The sequence below is a fragment of the Ictalurus punctatus genome, chromosome 1 (assembly GCF_001660625.3).
Source record: "Ictalurus punctatus breed USDA103 chromosome 1, Coco_2.0, whole genome shotgun sequence".
In the NCBI taxonomy this organism is placed as follows: domain Eukaryota; kingdom Metazoa; phylum Chordata; class Actinopteri; order Siluriformes; family Ictaluridae; genus Ictalurus; species Ictalurus punctatus.
Window position 1 is genome coordinate 17,093,918 of NC_030416.2, and position 20,277 is coordinate 17,114,194.

Consider the following 20,277-nt stretch of genomic DNA (forward strand, 5'->3'; position numbering starts at 1 on the left):
TTTTATGCCATACCGTTACTTCCATCATCCAAGGAACATGCTTAGAAATCAAGCAGAATGCCAAAGTGTTTTTTGTTTTAATTTTATAATACAGTACAAATGAAAGCTTGATTGCAAAAAACATCCTCAGACCGTAAACATACACACATTCACATATTAGAAAAGGAACTGCCAAATAAAGCACTTGTGTATATATATGTGTGTAGTACATGGATAAAAAGGAAAAAAAAACCAAGTGGCACTATAATGGATGTCCATGACATGCTGTAAACAGCATCATCATGGTGATACTGACATGACAACAAAACACGATGGAGAAAATGTGAATACACACAAAAAAATATTCATTGAATGCATTACAAAGCCAAAAGAGTGTGTGGGGGTTGGGGGGGGGGGGGGGGGGGGGGCAAATCATTTAATGATTGTACGGACAGTGGGAGAACTTTTAACCACCTGTACAACATTGTGCAGAAGATTCTTGATCAATTCTTAGTGGGGATACATGATTAAACGTGTGAAGAAGGTAGTGAGTGTTTAAGGAATGTAGCCTTATTCAGTTTTAAGAATTTCAACAAACATTTCGAATTTAGTCCATTTCCAGAGTCAACTGAAATTTCCAAGGTAACATTAGTATAACCATCTCATGAAAAATACCCATCAGTTTGTTCATTACAGTCTAAAACTAGTAAATCCTTTTAAGCATTTGTGCAAAAAGAGTCCATTCTTCTGATACTGTATTTCGACCCGTGACTAAGGCGGTGTCTGAATTTATTCCTTACCCATTGATGCGGTACACTATTTAAGTCCAGCTATAGTTCACTAGATTAATACCCTCAATAAATCCACATTACACAGCTATTTATTTCATATCAAAATGTACTTGTCAGGATAAATACCAGAGAATCCAACATACAAGCTCATGTATAAATGTCCATAATAAACGTTTAACAATCCCTAAAGCCAATATGTACTTGCTAGTGGTGTGCTTAATACTAAAAATCACTTTTCATACTTCATACTATTTTTGGGGTTCAATTTCAGTAATATGGTGAAATTGTTTGCCATGCTAATGATGAGTACTCAAAAGTAAGTGTTGTGCAAATCCAGTCGGGTGCTTCCTTTTCTGCTGCTCTCTGTATAGCGCTCTATATAATAACTTGTAAATGCATGAGTAAAGGAGTGATAAGTCAGTCTTGCTCCCAAACAAATCTCACCAGCCAACCAACTAACATAATTCTGAATACTGGACTCTAACTGATAAACATCTCAAATGACCACTACTGATATTAGTGCACAGGATCATTTTTATACATGAATGAAAACCATCAGGCTGTCACTGACTTAATACTATGCAGTATTCCCATCCATCTATCATTCTTCGTATTACATTAGTAACTGGTGGTCAATGTGTGTGCTTTATAACAAAAAACAAAACAAAAAAAACCACACACAAAAAAAAAAAAAAAAACCAAAGAAAAATCATGCAGTCTTGTTGAATAAATGTTGCATGCAAGACAAACACAAAAAGCTTTGTTCATAGACTAACCAATTATATAAACACACAATTTCCTACCAGGCTTCATATGCATCTATGCAGTTGCAGGTCTATTTGGAAAGCAAATTTTCTAAAAAGCATCTTCTTGCTCGGCTGTTCGCTAGTTCAAATATTTCATATTTATTTTAATACTAGTATTCAGACGCAGCACTAACTTTCCTTTAATCCTTAATATTTTTGTTCAGGAGGCTGTGCTAAGCTTATGAGAGGAGTTGTTGTTCTGCCTGTGCGAAGCACGCTATGAGTCAAAGAGTTGCATCGAACTAGAAATAGTCACACAATTACACAATCTCAAATCACATCCTAAAAAACCTTGTCCTCATTTGTTAAATTACATGACATGTCAGAACACTGTATTCAAGCAACCACATGCTTAAATGGTGTTTGTGTGATTTTGCAGTAAACATCAATAAAGCTGTTAAAGGACCTGAGGGTTTTTCTAAAGGACATGCAATTTAAAACAAAAAAAAAAAAAAAAAAAAAAAAAAAAAAAAAAAAACAACCGAGCTGCTGTAGATATTAAGTTCTGGTCTTGCTGATAAAGCTGGAAAAGGGACAGACCAAAAAAAAAAAAAACAAACAAACAAAAAAAAAAAAAACACAAACAAACAACCCAAAACAAAACACAATACTACTCTATGACAAATAGTGGCAAGAGAGAAGGAATTACAAAACGCACAAAAACAATGCATCAAATGCCTGGAATCAGAGCAGAGTCAATCTTTGATTTTAGGTTTGGTTTTTAATGAGTGACAGGAGTCTCCACCAATCACTTCATGGCCTGCTTGGCACGCTTTGTGTGGCATGTCATGCATAGAATCCTCCCGTCCAATGGATAACAGCCATCAGCATCTGCCTCTATAGAGAGCGGGCGGGAACAGTCCTGGGAGCATGGAGAGAAACATAAGTGTCCAGTATTCACAGTAACCCTTTACATTTCTTTAAAACCTTGTTTAAGAGCGATTTGTACTTAAAAGTACTGTTTTATACAAGACAGCCATCCCAGTACCACATTTAGTGTAACTATATTGTACAAGACTGGCTTTTAAAATTAACTGCACTTGTAAGATGGGGATTAGTTTTTAAATCTTACTTGAGTAAATATGCAAAGAAACATTACCAGTTTACATTTCGCTCTCCCCAAAATCACATTTTCTGACTGAATATCAGAAATACAAGTAATATAAGTAATGTACACTAGGCAACTGAAACTTTGGTCTAATGTTGATTTCATAATAATAATAATAATAATAATAAACAAAAGAAACATTGGTGCTTGTTGTACATGCATTATTTTCTGTTATTGCATGTATTGCAATTTTCCACACTGTATTGTTAATGCACGTGATGTGAAGCAGTGGGTGAGTGGAAAAGAATGTCCAATAGTTAGGAGTACAAACGCAGGGGGACTCTGTGAGGTGGGGTGTTGAGTTAGGTAGTCCGGTGCATTTTTTTATTGTACGTTTTCATACCTCACATCGGTAGCACTTAAGATGAAAGTTCTTCTCCAAGGCTACAACTCTGAGGGTTTCCTCACTGCCAGGGTCAGGAACAATTGGCTCATTGCAGCTCACACACAAAGGAGAAAACCGTCTGTGATCCAGCAGCAGAGCAGAAGCCATACAAATAGAGACACATTGTTTCATTCAATACATATTTCATATTATCTTGTATTGCTGAAATACTCATCAAATCTACTGAGGAAGTAAAGGCTTCTTGCTCTGGCAGGATGTGTGTAGAGGCTCACCGGTGGTAATCAGGGACACAGTAGGGGTTGTTATTGTCATCAGTGATGAATGGAGAGCCCTCCAGTGTGCAGCTACAGGCAGTGCAGCGGAAACAGTGAGCATGGAAACACTGGCCCACTGCTTTCAGCACGCGATCTGTGATCCGCTCTCCACAGCGAGAACAAACTGCCAGAGAGTTCTGAACACATACAGAAGACAGGAAGGCAAAAAATATTTCATCTGTCCCCACTGATTTGGCACTAAAGTAAAATGTATGGTTTCTAGCATGCTGTACAAAATAAAATAAACAGAATACATGCACATGTGAAAAAATAAAGTACACCACATGGAAATTGTTGGCTTTTTTATTTTTTTTTTGACATATTTGGACAAGCAAACATTTGATCAAGTAGATCAGCTTCATTAATAGGCACTGTTTCATAAACGAACAAAACCACGAGGAAAATGATTTATTAAATAATTTATTCAACAGAAATATCAATAGATGCAATATTCTTCTGTGGAAAAAGTAAGTAAACCCTTGACCTAAGAAGCTAAGTGTTGCCCCCTTTAGCAGAAATAACTTCTTGTAGGCATTTTGCATAATATTCTTTCAGTTGATGTTTGAGGGTGTTCTTGCATGTACTGCCTGTTTCAAATGCCCTACAGAATTTCAATAGGATTCAAATACGGGCTTTGACAAGGTCATTCCATAACCCTCCATTTCTTCTTTTTGAGCCATTCCTTGGTGGATTTGCTAGGTGTGCTTAGGATCATTATCCTGTTGTAAGGTCCACTTTTGGTTCAACTTCAACTTTTGGAACACCTGGTCTTTGCCTATATGCTCATTGGCAAACTGTAGTCTCGCAACGGCTTTTTCCTAGCATGCCTCCCATGCAGGTCAAATTTGTGCAATATCTTTCTGATTGTAGAAGCATGCACTTTGACACCAACAGTTACAAGACTTACTAGCAGATCCTATGAAGAAATTGGGTTCTTGGAGACTTTTTTTTTGGGCATCAGACCATCTGCTCTTGGGCTGTATTTGCTGGGACGGCCAGTCCTGGACAAATTGGCAGTCATTTGAAATCTGCGCCACTTGTAGATAATTTTCCTTGCAAAGGAATGATGTATTTAAAATAAATTTGGAGATCTTTTTAAATCCCTTGCCAGTCTGAAGGCATTACAGAACTCTTTAGATCTTGGCATGAAGCCACCACACATTTCAATAGCAAAGGGAACACCAGACACTAGATATGAGAGGGGTATAAATAAGACAGGTTTCACCTGCACTCCCTAAACAGCTTCTAATCACTGGCACCCTATAATGAACACCTGATTCTAATTTTATGGATTTGAATGTGTGATAAATGCAGGGATGTATTTACTTTTTCCATGTGATGGATCTGTTTTTTGTTCATTTAAATTGTGAAAATTACTACAAAAGGTAAATTTTATGTACCATTTGACAGATTGTATCAACTTTATTAATAGGCACCGTTTCAAAGAGGATCAAATTTTGGCTTGTCCAAATATGTCAAAATCCAACAATTTCCATTGGGTGTACTTATTTTTTAAAAAATTTTTTATACATGAACGTATAAAGCAGTTACCATAGATATATGAATGGTACCTGCTTTACAGTTGGTTTATGCGTTCCATATTCAGTGTTGTGTGAACAAAAGATAAAAAGGGTGAACGGTCCTTGGATCAAGATGAAGATACACAACCTTTTACGTGTACAATAAGGTGACATGCAACAAAGTGGCAAGCTACAATAACACGATAAGGCAGATTTAACCACGCAGCAATTACATCTTCTGTTAATATCCAATATTTGAAAACCTCTTGCTCCATCACCCACCCGCAACTGCAGCATCGAGTAGTGTGAATGTACTGACTCACCACATAGCACTCCTCACACTCTGGCGTTCCATCACGGTCATAAAACTGCATTCCCTGCAGGGGGCGCTGGCAGGTTACACAGCAGAAACAGTGCGAGTGGAAAAGTTTGTCCATTGCCCTGACTGCCGGTTGAGACCTGGAGAGAGCCTCTCCACACTTTCCACACACCTCTGAACACACATGGATGGTTAGATTAATTAATCCATTAAAACCACGAATCCACAAAACACTGATAAAACACCATCAACAGACACATGCACAAGGTATGTGAGTGGACACTACTCCTAGTGACTCGTTTGTGCTTTAGCATGTACAGAAGTGCCCCTGCATTTAATAATCATATTAGTGCATAAATAACAGTACAATCCATTAATATACTTCAACTACATTCAATACAGTGTGTGAAAGTGGAGAGGTGAGCTATTTCTGTCACCTATGCGCTGCTGTCTCCTATTAGTATTAATAACTAAATATTAAATGGATGTTTGCAGGAGACTGAGACCACCTGTAGGCGCAGAGGTGATAACTGGGGCACGGTTGTCCATGTCTTTAATGAAATCTTTGGTCATCCTTTCAAGCTCTTCAACTTCTCGCATTGAGAGAGGAACACCACCAGAGGGTGCACCTGCTCCAGGGCCTTTTGGTTGTGCAGCCTTAAGAGAGAAGTAAAAGACCTTACATTTGTCTGTAAAACTGTTACTAATGTGTTTGATGATCATGTGTACTTCATAAAACAAATTCACAACACAATCACCGCATGCATTTTGAAAATGTAGGATTTCAGGCATTGAGGTCTCTCTTAATGCCGGTTACTACATGAAAATTTGAACAGCAAAAAAATTATATATGTACATTAATAAATAGTTTACGATGTTTTGAAATGCACACAGGAGTACTAAAATGGCCACTGGACAAGTCTGAACCTTTACACTTTTCCCCCCAAAATGGCATGAACATTCAGCATCCCATACAGCTATCCAGCTAGTTAAGTGCTAGTGCACTCATTTTACAGCCATAATTTGGATTGTTATATATTCAGAAAATCAGTAGCTAAACCTGTCCAAACATCCCATAACAACCATGGTTTTGTTCTGCACGATCATTACCCAAGATAGCCAACTAGCTTAGAATGTATGTTTTGTGACTATAAGGCCTGATATATGCGGGTTTGTGTTATGAACATTTTTATACAGATGTAGGAAGAAACAATTGACCAATCTGTATACTTAGAATCAGCCAATCAAGAGGAAGTTATTAAAACTTTTTTTTTTATTATTTATTTATTTATTTATTTATTTAAAGTTTAAGGGCTCCCATACTTGGAGTGCAATCTTAAAGATCTTTAAGACACATCTGAATGACTATCACTGAAGTGATAAACTGATAAAGCCCCTCCAAAGACCTTCAAATAGTAGGTCAAAAATCTACTTTTATTACTACCTACTGCTAAACAGACTCACCTTGGACGGGGTTGGACTAGCCATCGGTTTGCCATATGGTAATGCTGTGGAAGTGGGAGATGGTGCTGGTTTAGGCTGTGGAGATACTGGACGTGGAGATGTTTTCTCCTGATTGACTGGAAGGGAGGCTTTGGCGTTACTGACAGCTGGGCCAGGGGTGGGGACACTTGCTGGAGGTGGAGGAGGACCTGGTGGTGCAAGAGGTGGCGGAGGGAAAGAGATGTGAGAAGTGACTTTGGGGGCAAGGTTAACCCCTTGTGGAGCGGTAGAACTCGTTTTGTTTCCAGGTTTGGGGCTCAAATTTGAAGCTGGCTGGCTGGGAGTGAATGTGGTCTTTAGAGTGGCTGCAGGTCCTTTACCCAGTGGTGCTCCAGATGCTGGAGCAGAGGGTGCACTTGTGCCACCTTGTCTTAGTGTGGTACGAGCACATAGCTCTTCTGCCCAGGGGGCAGGCGGAGGGCGATCCTGCAGCTCTGGTGGGGGCAAGAAGGACAAGGAGGGTTTAGGGGCTGTGGGAGGAGGAGCAAATGGCTTTGGGGTAGGCACTGATGACAGCTGACTGGACACCTGGACCACAGACATGCAAATATAAAAATCAAGCGTCAGTTACAACAATGATCTGATCATGATGCATGATTAAATATAGTTTTTTGCATTGTAATGTTACTGTATATTATCAAAATTAACTGGTTAAAAGCTACAAGTGAATGGTAAGATTACAAATCTCAAAAGGACACGTATATTCAGTGCCCTCCACTAATATTATAACTATATTTGACAAATATTTTTTGATAAACCTGTGTTTTGTTTGCAATTGTTTGATATCCATGAGAGCAGAGTATTTTTGTGAATTTTTAACAAAAGATCAAAAGGTTAAACAATAGAGACCATTTTTCACAGCGTTTCTTTGTTCATATTTACCAAGGGTGCCAATATCAGTGAAGGGCACTGTATCTTTGTACCTTTGGGTTGAAAGGTCGTCTTGTTTCCATTTCTGATAACATATCAGTTAGAGAGTCCAGCTGTCGGTCAAAACTAGTCTGCTTCTCCAACGATTTCTATATAAAGGAGGGTACATTTTTAAAAAATAAAGAGAGACGTGAAAAAGAGCACTTGATAACTGCAGAAGAAACTGCACAGGAAAGATTTTAAGAATAACATACCAGAGGAAGGAAGAGTGATAACAGACATAAACTAAGAGGGAAGAAAATAGGCCTGTTGTAAAATGCCCCTTTAATTAATAGCCAATTAAACACATCTGATAAAATTACTAAAGAAAACACCAATAAAGTGAAATGAAACTGGTAATGACAGCAACAAAATTAGATTCTAAAACTGAATAAGCATGCTGCCATGCAGAAGTATTTGAACTACTAAGGTTTCAGAGTAATTTACTCAGTTAGTAAAGCCTATTTAAATTGAATGCTGTAAGATTATCAGTGCTGAAAGGCAAAAGTAAACTACTTCAGAGGCTCCTCTGGAATTTATAGGATAATTGCATACATGAGCAGGTTTCCTATTAAACTGTATGCTGAGTGTATATCATGGGAATAATAAATAAATCACACACCCAGTAGATTATGTGTTCAAATAAGCCTATTGCTGAAAGCAATATATTCAATATCATCATATAGCACACTGTATGTGTGTGTGAGAGTGAGGGAGGGAGAGAGAGAGAGAGCGCGAGAGAAAGAAAATGTGATTTATTTGTCTCAACGACTGCCTGCATTTCTGCCATACTTTCAGGACTCAAGATGCAAATGCCACATCTATAACTAAGGTAAGTTTAACCCAGGAAGAAATATATGATGCAGCAACAAGTATGCCAATGTCAAAATTTTGGTTGCAGTGTTAAATCAATATTATGATGCATTAAACCCCTGGCAACTTGTTTTCATTATTTGCTTTTTTACTATTAGCTATCTGTGGCCAACTGCAAAAGAAATAACACTTAAGTTGAAAGATTTCTAAATGTCTCCCCCGCCATCGTTTTCTACTGGCCAAATTGAGTGGGATGGGGCTATGGGTCAGGTCTACCAAAGTATCAGTCAGAATTAGTCACTACAGCTGCTCTTCCTTTAGCCCAACTACAGAAACTAAAGGAACTTCTTTCACTGCTCACTGACTACTCACACACCCACTCTATGTGGGTGATAAACTGCCTGGGTGACAGTTAGCAAAACTGCATCTAGCAGCATTTTATATCCACACTGCAGTAGAACTATACCTCAGCACATCACACATTGAAGTATGAAAACAAAAGCCACCCCATCATTCCTACCCACTTTTCTAGTACTAGCACTTTGAGTGATTAACAGTTCCATGCACAACCACAACCATCAAGTGTTCTAAGGTTGATGAACTGTCAGGAGCTAGAATTCACAGACCATGTTGACAATGCTAGCATTTCTACCTCTGGGTTGTTTTTTTTTTTTTTTTTTTACCCCACTGTTTTTTTCATCCAGCATTTCTGGGGGCAGAGTGGTAGGGCTCATTTAACCTTCTGGTTTAGATAAACAGATTTTCTTCAACTCTACCATTGGTATTGTTTATTAAGTGATGAATATTAAATGTCAAGTATATTAACATTTGAAAACATGTTGCCAGTGGCCTTAAAGCCTCTGGTACAAGTTTTTTTGTACACATAGCCTTTCCAAGTCTACTCCATTTGACACATACACAGGCGGTCGACGCATGCACATTACGACAACTTGCACTACCCCTCCTAGCCTACAAGAGTCAGTACAGAGCAGTAAAGCAGGTCTTCTGGTGTGAAGGATGACAACGAAGAAGAATCACAACAACATGAACATTGCTTGGGCAATCTCTCACCACATTTAGCACCCATATACAACTCCTTATACTCTTTAATGCTACAATTATACAAATGTGGGTACTTTAACCTGCACTCGTTTCAGTCTCTTCCGTTTTTTCTTTAACTACCTTAACAATCAACGGCCCTTGGTCACTGCTGCCACCTTGTGGAACAACTAAATAGTGCAGAAGAATTAAATGCGAAATTTGCATCATGCGTACTGTACGCTGTTCCTAGCTTACGTGTAAAAAAAATGAAGTATACTTTGGGCTTTTTTCATGTGGTCTGAAACCACATGAAGCCTGTCCGTGTTCTTACCTGAAAACTGACACCGGTGCCAGACTCTGGGAGCGGAGGTGCAGGAGGGGGAGGGGGAGGAGGTGGAGGAGGAGCAGGAGAAGAATCTGAGGGGATGAAGCTTACATCTTCAGGAGGAGCTGGGAGGGGCAAGTCTTCTGCAACTGGGGGAGGGGGAGGGAATGCAGGGAGAGGGACCTCAGTGGGTGTGAGATGACATTCTGGGGGAGGGGCTGGCAGCTCTGCGTCCACTGGAGGAGGAGGGGGTGGAAAATCTGGCCAGGAGAGGCAGTGGATTGGTTTAGAAACATGCCAGTCATAACAATAACCAACCACCAAATAAATAAAACAGATCATCTTTAATGCCATGTTCATACTGCAACAGCCTCAAAAAACCTGCTATTTAGCATAAAACTATAAGCGCCAATAGAGAGCAGTGTCTCCTCTCAAAGTTAAAAGGAAACATATTAGGAAGCGATGTTAAACAGCTGGTTAAATCATTTTCATAGCAATGATTAAATAACTAGTCATGGTGCATGCAGCTATGACTCACTCACCCACTTAATTAATTTAATACATTTAGTAATCTCTCTTTTCTAATTGTAAAATTAATATTCAGTACATCATATGGTTAAAAAAAAAAAAAAAATTATACAGATTAGTTCTCTCGCTACAAGAGGATGCTTGGCTCATTGTAAAACTCATACACAGTGTTGTTTTTCAACTGTGTTTCCAGCCTCACCATTTTCGCTGCTTTTCGGGTATGTGTGTGAGGTCACGTGGAACATATGGTAACTGGTTACAGCCAGGCCCGTCACGATAACTACGTTATCGACATAATCGTACGATATAGGGACATGACCATCATTTTTGCTGACCTCAATATTGCCCATTATGTTTACATAAGAAGGAATGTCACTAACATTTGCACGATTCATGCTGCTTCTGATAATTAAAATTTTGGACACATTTAAGTGAAAAATTCAAGTTTTTCAGCCCTAGTCCACTCTCTGTGATGGAGGCAGGGCTTAGGCAACGCTTCCCAGGTCAACAACTCAGAATGGTCCTATCTTTCACACATGTGCCTTGTTACCACAAGACCTATCCACATAGCTAGGAATTTATATTCAGCTTGATGCTCATTGAATATGAGAATTGAAAATGGAATTTGCTGCCAATTCTGAACAACCCATACCAGTCATCCCATAATGTGTGTCATATGGTATTTTCACCCAAAATAATGAAGTCCCTAAATGGTGACAGAAATGAGAACATTTGAAAAGGCAGACTTACCATCGCTAATGGACGAAAGAGGTGGTGGAATCTCGCCAACCCGGCCAACTGTAGCTGTGCTTGCAATTGACGAGGAGAAGGTTGGAGGCTGTGATTGGTTAGACAATCCTTTGGGTCGAGGAGGGGCCACGGAGGCAAACTTTTTCGGCTGATTGTAGAAAGAAGGCGCGTTGACTTGGAAAGACAGGGAAGAAGTTACAATTAAGGGCTTACTGCCATTGGAGTCCTCCATCTTGTTCTGTGTAAATAGGGAAAAATAATAGGTAAAGAAAAGCCATTCTAACCATTTGCCCATAGATTCTTTTCTTTTTCATGGCATTAGCACACTCAAATTACTGAAGAAATTATTTCTGACAGTCTGAATAATGGAAAAACACTGCCACCAACAAAAATGCCATTTGTAAGACCATTACTCCAAATTGGGTCATGACTCAAGGCCACAAGGTTCATTTACTTTCACGGAAATGATTGGAGATGAAGGTGCCGAGTCATTCAGGTTGTGTGGGTCAATGCGTTTGCGATCCCTTTTTCCACACAAGAGTACAGCAAAGAGCACTACACTATTAAAAAAGGTAAAAAGTCATCAGAGAGGGCAAAGCTCCTTCCTGCAGCATTTCTACCGTTTATCCACTAAATAGACTAAACTTGTACTGACCCCAAGTCATTCCGTAATAGCATGAGTATAGAGGATAACTAATCTGAATATAGCGTGACTGCTGTATTTCATTTACTCTTGGCTTTCCCCCTTGTTTATCTTTAGATGTCGAGATGGTTTCGTGGTTGTTTGAGTTGTTCATGTCTGCGGTTTCATTTCCAGCTTGTTTTGGGAATGTAACTCATCCATGAAGTAATTTTTCATTGGTTTTATTACAAATCTTTAAAACGATAGGGAAGAACTGAACTCTGACAAAAAAAAAAAAAAAAGATTTACATTGTAACATTTAACCTACATATTTTTCATACTACTAAAACTTTTGATAGATCGTTCTCAAATCTACAGCAAACTCTGTTGTAAACAAGATACTGTTGTGATGTATGAAATGTGTGTTCATCCTCAGAGCAGTAGGCCTAGATCACAGCCTTGGAGAGTGCAAACCTTTCAAATCACTCATTGTTTCTGAAATTTGGTTAACAATGGCAATGCCACTTTATGCAGCCCTGCAATGGCAGTTTGATAGGGGAACAGAGAAAATATGCAGGGAAGCACATTTACACATCTGCACCTCGACACAGGGAGAGAATGAGTAAGCACAGCGTACAAACAGAAGCTTGCCTTATACAGTATGTCCATCACATATAAGCACATCACGTGTGCTTTGTGACGTGGTGCATTAGGGATACACATAGATAGGCTGTGGCATTCAAACAATGCTCGACTGGTTTTAGGGGGCCCAATTTATGCCAAGTAAACATTCCCCACACCATTACACACACCCCAATCAATCTGAACTGTTGAATCAGGCAGGTTGGGTCCATGGATTCATGCTGTTGATGCCAAATTCTGACCCATCTGCATGTCACAGCAGAAATCACAATTCATCAGACCGGGCAATGTGTTTTCAGCCAATACCGGCTTACCCGGCCAAACTTTGGTGTGCATAAACCAGGCTGTAGCATGCAATGAAGCCAATGGGTCCAACTTACAAATGTCTACAATGCTGCAACCACAAGGAAGTGATTGCTTATTTTGTACTTAAAATTTCCCTTACATCATCTCTATTTCTGGAGATCTACCATCCTACAGAGCTTACTTCCAACACACCTGGCACTAATGTTCAAATGCTGCTGTGAAAGGCTTGTGATAAACAAGATAAGCTCTGTGGGGAAACCACAAGCCTTTCTTTCCAAACATTTTTAAATATTTCCATTGACAGTGTTCTGATGTTCTCAAGTGCAGATTTACAATGTTGAAAAACACCCTATTTTTGTACAGAGATTCTTTCAGTGGAAAAATAAATATGTACAAACTGATCCTCTAACTATGGTTACACAAGTAAAATAAAAACCCTCATTTTTGTTACACCATCGTGACAGTCATGCTATGCTCCAAGTCTTTCACAATTCATTAGTGGTAGTCATTTGTCACAACCAAGCTGAAGATCCAAATTTAGGCAAACCAAAGCGATACTGCTGCATTAGTTGTTGATTCCCAGCATCAGCATGGCTCAGTGTCAAGCACTTCATGTTCTGGCATGAGTAAAACAGCAACATTTTCCAAAAGGCATTTCTGAAATGCTGAGGTCATAAAAACAAGGGGCAGAATTCTGCTCGGTCAGAGCTTGATATAGCAAACTCTGATATAAAAAGAGATTTAAGAACAGAGATCAGTACAGCATTTCAAAGTGCAGTGAGAAATAAAAAAAAAAAAGTGTTTGGGTGGGACGACGACGTCAAACCTCATTACTGAAATTTTCTCATTGTACAGCTCTTGGGAAATTTCTTGGATCATGTTTATTTTATTAACTGGCATTCATCATCTAACGTTAAATGTTTAACGCAATGTGATCTTTCCCCCTCAGGGAAACCTATTAATGTACAACTGACTTGCACTCATTTCTGCAAGGAACCTGTATACAGAATGATACAGATGAGTCTCAAAATAGTGAGCACAAAATTACAAATCACTAGCCCAAGCACCCAGGACAAACAGATTTCGTTTTCATTAGCTTTTCATTTGTAGTTGCTTGATGAACAAGTAGGTTCAACAAGCCTACTTCCCAATGACTTTTGCAAACCAAAATTTTTTATTTGGTATGCATGTTTAAATGTAATGCACTTCACATTGAGACATGCTTCAATGCTGTAATTATACGGTGTATAATCTGGCTGATGGTTGACGTTTTCTTTTTTGTCACCTTGAAAAACGCTAGTCAGACTCAAATATTTCTTACTTTTGATAGAAGAGAACACCACAGTTCATAGATAAAATCAACAAACTGGTGAACTGTTGTAGAGGTCACAAAGACAATGTGGCATGCTACATTGTTATCAGGAGGAACTAGTTCTCTCTCTCTTCCCTAAGAATTCATACAATTGTTTGTTTCCCTTGGTCTGTATTAATGAATAGGGGTGTCATAATGCAAAAAAATGTGACTACGTGCATTGCGGGAATGTGCAATTCTATTAATTCTATGTGGGTATTAATTATGCACCTATTGTAATTAGATGGTTTGATTACAAATCTATGCAATTAAAAGCATATCACATGATCAGCCCAATAGCTCTGGATCACAATAATCAACATGTATTATGTGTTATATTGTTACCACTAAGAGGGCTCTTCCGTAGCTTTCAAATGGCACTAGCCTCGTGCCACTGCAATCTACGGTGTCCGAGAAGGAGCTCGTGGAAATCTGGCATTTTAGAGGGTTAAAAGGACACCTCAGGTCCTGCTATGAAGATCATTATGTTTCAATCAATCAATCATTTTCCCTGGCTCAGAGTCTTTGTTTATTCAATCAAACTTTTGGGAGACCATATAAATGTTTATTTTTAAGATATGGTGACTCTGTCGCACATATTGTTCACAATATTAAATCTCTCTTCAAAGCAATTTTTGATTTATTTAATTTTAATACACACAGAAATTTATCGTTTTAGTCATCATTTTAATTCACTCAAATTTTGTTAAAAATATTCAGAGAATTGAAGATAGTGAAGCTCATATCGTGAATCAAACTATAACTGAGTGTATCGTTACACTCGTATTAATTAATGAACTGAATTAATGAGCTGGTCATATGTTGTTACGTACCGTTACCACATTTTAGACTATTCAATTAGGTATCCAAGTATCCAAAACACAGGACTGGGCAGCACACCAGAACTTCCACTTGCTTTGGGCATAAATAGCCATCTAACTCACCATTAATGGCATGCTGCCTTAGGATCATCATTGATGATCCTTGTTATTAACCATAATGACAGCAAGTTTATGGTTCAGTCTTTCCGAGAGTTACCGATATGCACTGTATTCCACACAAGAATGAATCTTTAGTGCGAAAGTTTGTCTCTACAGCAAACAAGAATGTACATTATTATTCTTCCATAACGAATGTGGAGGCACAGATCAATAGTTACAATAATCACAATAGTTATAGATATAACAAGCATTAATTTTTTCTAAAGGCTATATCTTGTTAGCCGACTAAACTGAAATGCTGTTGGTTACAAAGCTGAAAGACCAACACGGACCAACAACAGCTTTCATGCTAGCATGCGTCTCCCTTGGCTTTAATACTGTTGTTGACATAACACCTTCTATATTTTACTTTTAATAGGAAAACTTCCAGACAAATATCCTGCTCTTTTTATGGCCAAACAGAAAATGTTGTGCAAACTTTAAAAACATTTCAACTTTAAACAGACATGGACATCTAATATGATGCCATGAATTAAAGATAATGTGTCTGAAACTGGCATGGTTCTTTATGCAATTTACATAATCACCCATTGCTGTTCAAATGGCCAAATGAAGCCTGCTGGTTTGGACCACAGAGGGTCATTATGAAAACCCCCTGACTGGACTCACGATGACCCTCTTCCCTTTAATCCATCCACTGCTTTGATCTCTGGAACAATCATTGTGTCTACACTTCTCTGTGCTGCCTTCCAAACAGCCTCTAAAAACAAGCCATGTGGATGTGAAGAATTATAGTGTAGGTCAGAGACCAAGATTCCCTGCTTTTGAATCATCACTGCAGCACACAGCTTCATGCACAGAACAATGTCATTTTTGAAGAAAACCTAAATAAGTGAAAGATGAAGGTTCGGATGAACTATTCAAACAGGTCAGCCAATATGAGGTGTGAGCCAGTTCTTGACCACTAGAGAAGTTATGCCAAGGATATATCCATGATTAACAAAATGATAAGTGTTGTGAAAACTAAAATCAAATCCATGTCACTAATGAGGAATCTGGGGATAGCTCTAAGTTCTTCTGGGCACAGATTCCTTATGTTTTCCTAATCTAAACCCCGCCTCTAACTTGGAAGGCAAGGCAACATACAGTTAAGATGTAACTATAGCATTCTTATCTTTTTCCTTTATCTTTTCAGAGACTGAATTATTCTGTTTGGCATAACGCTACTGATTGTAAACGTGAAACATATGCTATACCAGCTGCAGTTCATTTATTCTTTTTGACCAAACACATTTTTCCGCACATTTCTTCAATTACGTGCATTATGCCAAACACTGGCTGATTCATTGCTCGTCAAATTTCTAAATGTAATGAATAATCCTCTGAAAAGTTTGGCATACCCTCAATTTTGCACCTTATAGATGCAACATGTGTCACATACAAAGAGTCTTTCATAACAGTTTCCTAACATTTACATTGACTGAGCATGAAGCATTGGTACTATTTTGAGAACAATCCTGAGAAGTTGAACAAAAAAAAGTGCCCTCTGCCCTGTCAAAAAGGACTATAACGTGATCCACAGGCTTTTTAAAAGACATTCTTTTGTATGCATGCACCCAGACCAAGCCAATTTCAGAGAAGTACTAGCTTCAGTGTAGTTCCGTTTGTTAAATTGGAAGTGTAAAGTTCCCCTTAACAAACAACACATTGAGAACCTGTTGCTCCATTAGTGATCGTGTTACACACATCTAACTTCTCCATCTGATCGGCTGTTTGTGGTTTCATAAATCATCTCACCCAGGATAAATTTGGCCTGCTAATATTACATGCCAAAATGATTTGGATTAAACAACTTAAGCATTTCAACATGACATCAACATTGAGATTACTGAGGACGGTACCACTTAAAAACCACGAAGATGGCTTTGGCCCACAACTGATATGAAGAGTTGTACTATGATAGCTTTCAGACAGCAATTTTGCACTGTAGCCTCCATCAGTGATCATTGGATAAGTTCAACAAAGCAGACTCCATGTGAAAACTAAAATGAATTTCCTGGTTACACAACTGCCATTTCGAACACAGTACACAGTTAAAGAAGGGAATTATGTATAAATGCACTATGCGTTGTTCTCCAGATGAAAATGGGTTCCCTTTCGAGTCTGGTTCCTCTTAAGGTTTCTTCCTCAAATCCTATCAGGGAGAGGCTTGCCTCTGGCTTGCTCATTTTGGGTTAATTCATACAGTTAAAAATGTATATCTTGAATGTATTTGTTTCTGTAAAGCTGCTTTGTGACAATGTCCATTGTTGAAAGTGCTATACAAATAAAACTGAACTTCATTCAATGCCTGGTCTGTGGGAATACTTTGGATGGATGTGTAAATAGGTGTTGGCAGAAAATCATACACGTTTCATTATGAGCACATTTGTGCTCATGCAATGAATGTCCCAAATATGGAAAAACAGTTACTGACCTAATGGAATGTTAGACTTTGTGTGTGTGTGAGAGAGAGAGAGAGAGAGAGAGAGAGAGAGAGAGAGAGAGAGAGAGAGAGAGAGAGAGAGAGAGAGAGAAAATGAAGGATTAGGGTGTGGAAGCAGAAACAGCTGTAATGTAAATGTTCCAAAAGCCTTGCACTGTCTCATATGAGCCTTTCCTTTGCTTTAATGAATATTCCATACTTGTCATTACTTTAGTCCATTACCCGGAAAATATTCCATTGTTCATTTGTCTTTGGGTTTTTGGATGTGTGCGGTTAAATGTCAACAACACTTCCCTGCTACCAATTTTACTGTTTACTATACTAATTTTCCCTGTTTCTAATATCTGGTACAAACTGTGAAACAGCAGAGATTGTGACATTTACTATCACTTCCATGTGTTACAACTGCACCTGTTGAGAAGCTTTTAAGCAATATGCCATTTCTGAAGGTTTTATTGCAGTTATGTCTCAGAAAAGGAAGTAAAATATATCTGCTCACTTATATTGGTATGACAAGACAAAAGGTCATCTGTGCATAGGCATCTCACTTTGTTTGACAGGTGAGAATCCACTCCAGCTTAGTGTTGCTGCTGCTGATGCACACAGTCGCAGATGTAAACTTTACAGAGTAGACTTGTCCGTCTTTGGGAATGTGTGGAATCACAGCTGCTCGGTTTATGGGACTTCTGATGGCATCATTCCAGAGTAGCTCACTAGAAACCTTCCCGAATCAAGTTCAATCTTGTTGCCTTGCAGTTGTATTACAGATTGAAAAGGGGAACTTCCTACAAATGGTACCACATCAAGAACGCATAAAGTCTAACCAAGGGGGGGGGCCACTAATTCTGGGTGAATATCGCATTGTATTCAGAGATTAAACCCCTTCGTACCTTTACCCTACATCATGAGCAACAATGAAAGCATGAGTCTTGCTTTCTTCACCATGACGTAAGCGTTAACAAGCAGAGGACAACCTGGCAGGCGGCTGTTAATCACATCGCCGGGTTGTAAATGACTAATCAGTGTACCAGACAGTTTCCTGTTCCAGGATTTAAAGAAAAAAAAAAACCCCACATAGTATCTGTCGGTAAATGCACCTGTACTACGGGTGCCAGAGTCAGTGAGATGTTATCTGCAGAGTTTTCAGTGTTTACATGCAGGAAAGTCCTGTGTGAAGTGTGACTGAAATGGGCTATTAGAGCTGACCTGTAACAAAAAGCCATGCAGATGATAATCTCTCCCTGTCTGGTTGTCTAGTGTGTTAATGGCACTCACACACACACTGGATTAATTTAATAAGTAGGTTGGAGGAGATCCTGCAGTCCCTGAGGGAAAGCTCAAATTTTTGACTGATATGAGCTAAATAAAAGACTAAAAGCAAAGAAGTCAACTGTTATCATTCCCACATTCATTCCATTTTTATCACATCACAGACTTCAGTTTTCCCCCAGATAAGACATTAGGTGAACAGTCTACTGAAGCCGAGGCAGAAGTTCAGGAAAGCAGAAACTGGCCTTATATGGAGATCTCACTACTACTCAACTAAAAGCTAAGTTCCCTGCCAACACAACAGCAAGACAGAAAAGAAGCAGTACTAGCTGTATGTTATTGCTAAGACAGTTCATTCTTTGCGCTTCATAAATTCTACACCAGTTTTTTATTTTCTTCCTCTTTCCATTTGATTTTTTTTTTTATTGTACCTGGGAAACCGAGCTAATCTCAAGCCATTCGTCCCTGCCCCACCCATCCTTACCTTCTCGCCGTTGCACACAGCTTAACTGCTCAAAATAGCACAATTATCGCTTGCCAAGCAAACGGAGTTGCTCATTCGGACAGACCAAATGCCTCGGATAAAACGCGTGTCTTTACAGGTACAGAGTTAGCAGACGATGCTACAAACAGCCTCATTTAATGTCATATACAGCTTGCTAGGACATGCCTACGCGGACACTGGTAGCATTACTGTGCAAAGTGCTATAAAGATGACTGGACGCAAAGCAGCTTTACAAAAATAACAAGACACTTACTTCAGTGTTGCTTTCTGGAGCGGTTTAGCTAAACAATGATATCGCACGCCAAACTACACAAACGCTGAAATACACTTCCCTTGATTCCCCTTAAACCGCTCCCCGAAGCTAACTCCACCCTTTGGGTCACTGTGTGGTTAAATCAAGCGGTTAGCTAGCATCACACAGGCTTGCCATTGCGTTGTCCTGGCCGCTCTGGAAGAAATGAAGGCTCCTCCACCTGGCTACGTGCCTGTAGGAACTTTTCCTCAGCAATATTCACTTACTTCCGGTTTAGCTTCCGTGTTTTCCACGAATCCAGTGAGACACTGATGAACAGTGGAAGTCTGGGCTTCATATTCGGTGAAAACAACACGAGAATGCAGTATAATAGTCCTGCTAAAACTGTCTCAAATACATCATTTCAGGGAAAGCCATGAAGCATAATACTACAAAATGGGTTTAAAATTCCAGTAATAAAATAATGGAGAAAAAGCTGAGATTCTTGACCTGGTTCTAAGCTTACCTCTTTGTCAGAGCAGGCTCCTTGAATGTCTCCCGGCTCAGAGATAAAAAGTTTTCCCTTTTAATGCTCTTTCTCTTGCTCTCTCTCTCCCCCCAGTTCCTGTATTACTGTTACACCCTCCCCCTATTTGTGCAAAGGAATGACACCATCCCTCCAAACAAGTTCTTTCTCGTCCCCCTTCACCCCTGCCAGGTTTATTACACGCCATGCATTCTCTCTCTCTATCCCTCTTGGCCTCTCCTCTTCTCCCTCTTTCTTTTCCTCTCAGGATTCTTTAAACATTCTTCATTCGATGACATCAGCCCTGCCTGCCTTTCCTTGTAAGGGCAGAGTGAGTGAGAGAGCC

General features: G+C 39.2%; 1 protein-coding gene across 2 annotated transcripts; it reads right to left on the reverse strand.

Annotated features, from left to right (window-relative positions):
* Window positions 1–53: 53 nt before the first annotated feature.
* Window positions 54–20,114, reverse strand: zyx (zyxin). 2 transcript variants are annotated; one of them, XM_017473281.3, is made up of 10 exons: window positions 19,932–20,114; window positions 11,053–11,290; window positions 9,781–10,034; window positions 7,610–7,705; window positions 6,648–7,214; window positions 5,693–5,840; window positions 5,188–5,357; window positions 3,303–3,481; window positions 3,028–3,148; window positions 54–2,438 (listed from the first exon to the last, which is right to left on the reverse strand). In XM_017473281.3, exons 2-10 carry the CDS (start codon window positions 11,282–11,284, stop codon window positions 2,325–2,327), a joined length of 1,881 nt encoding a protein of 626 aa, XP_017328770.1. In that variant the 5' UTR covers window positions 11,285–11,290; window positions 19,932–20,114; the 3' UTR covers window positions 54–2,324. The 2 variants fall into 2 exon arrangements, with proteins under 2 accessions (XP_017328770.1, XP_017328769.1); XM_017473280.3 differs by lacking the exon at window positions 19,932–20,114 and adding an exon at window positions 19,427–19,670.
* Window positions 20,115–20,277: the final 163 nt, after the last annotated feature.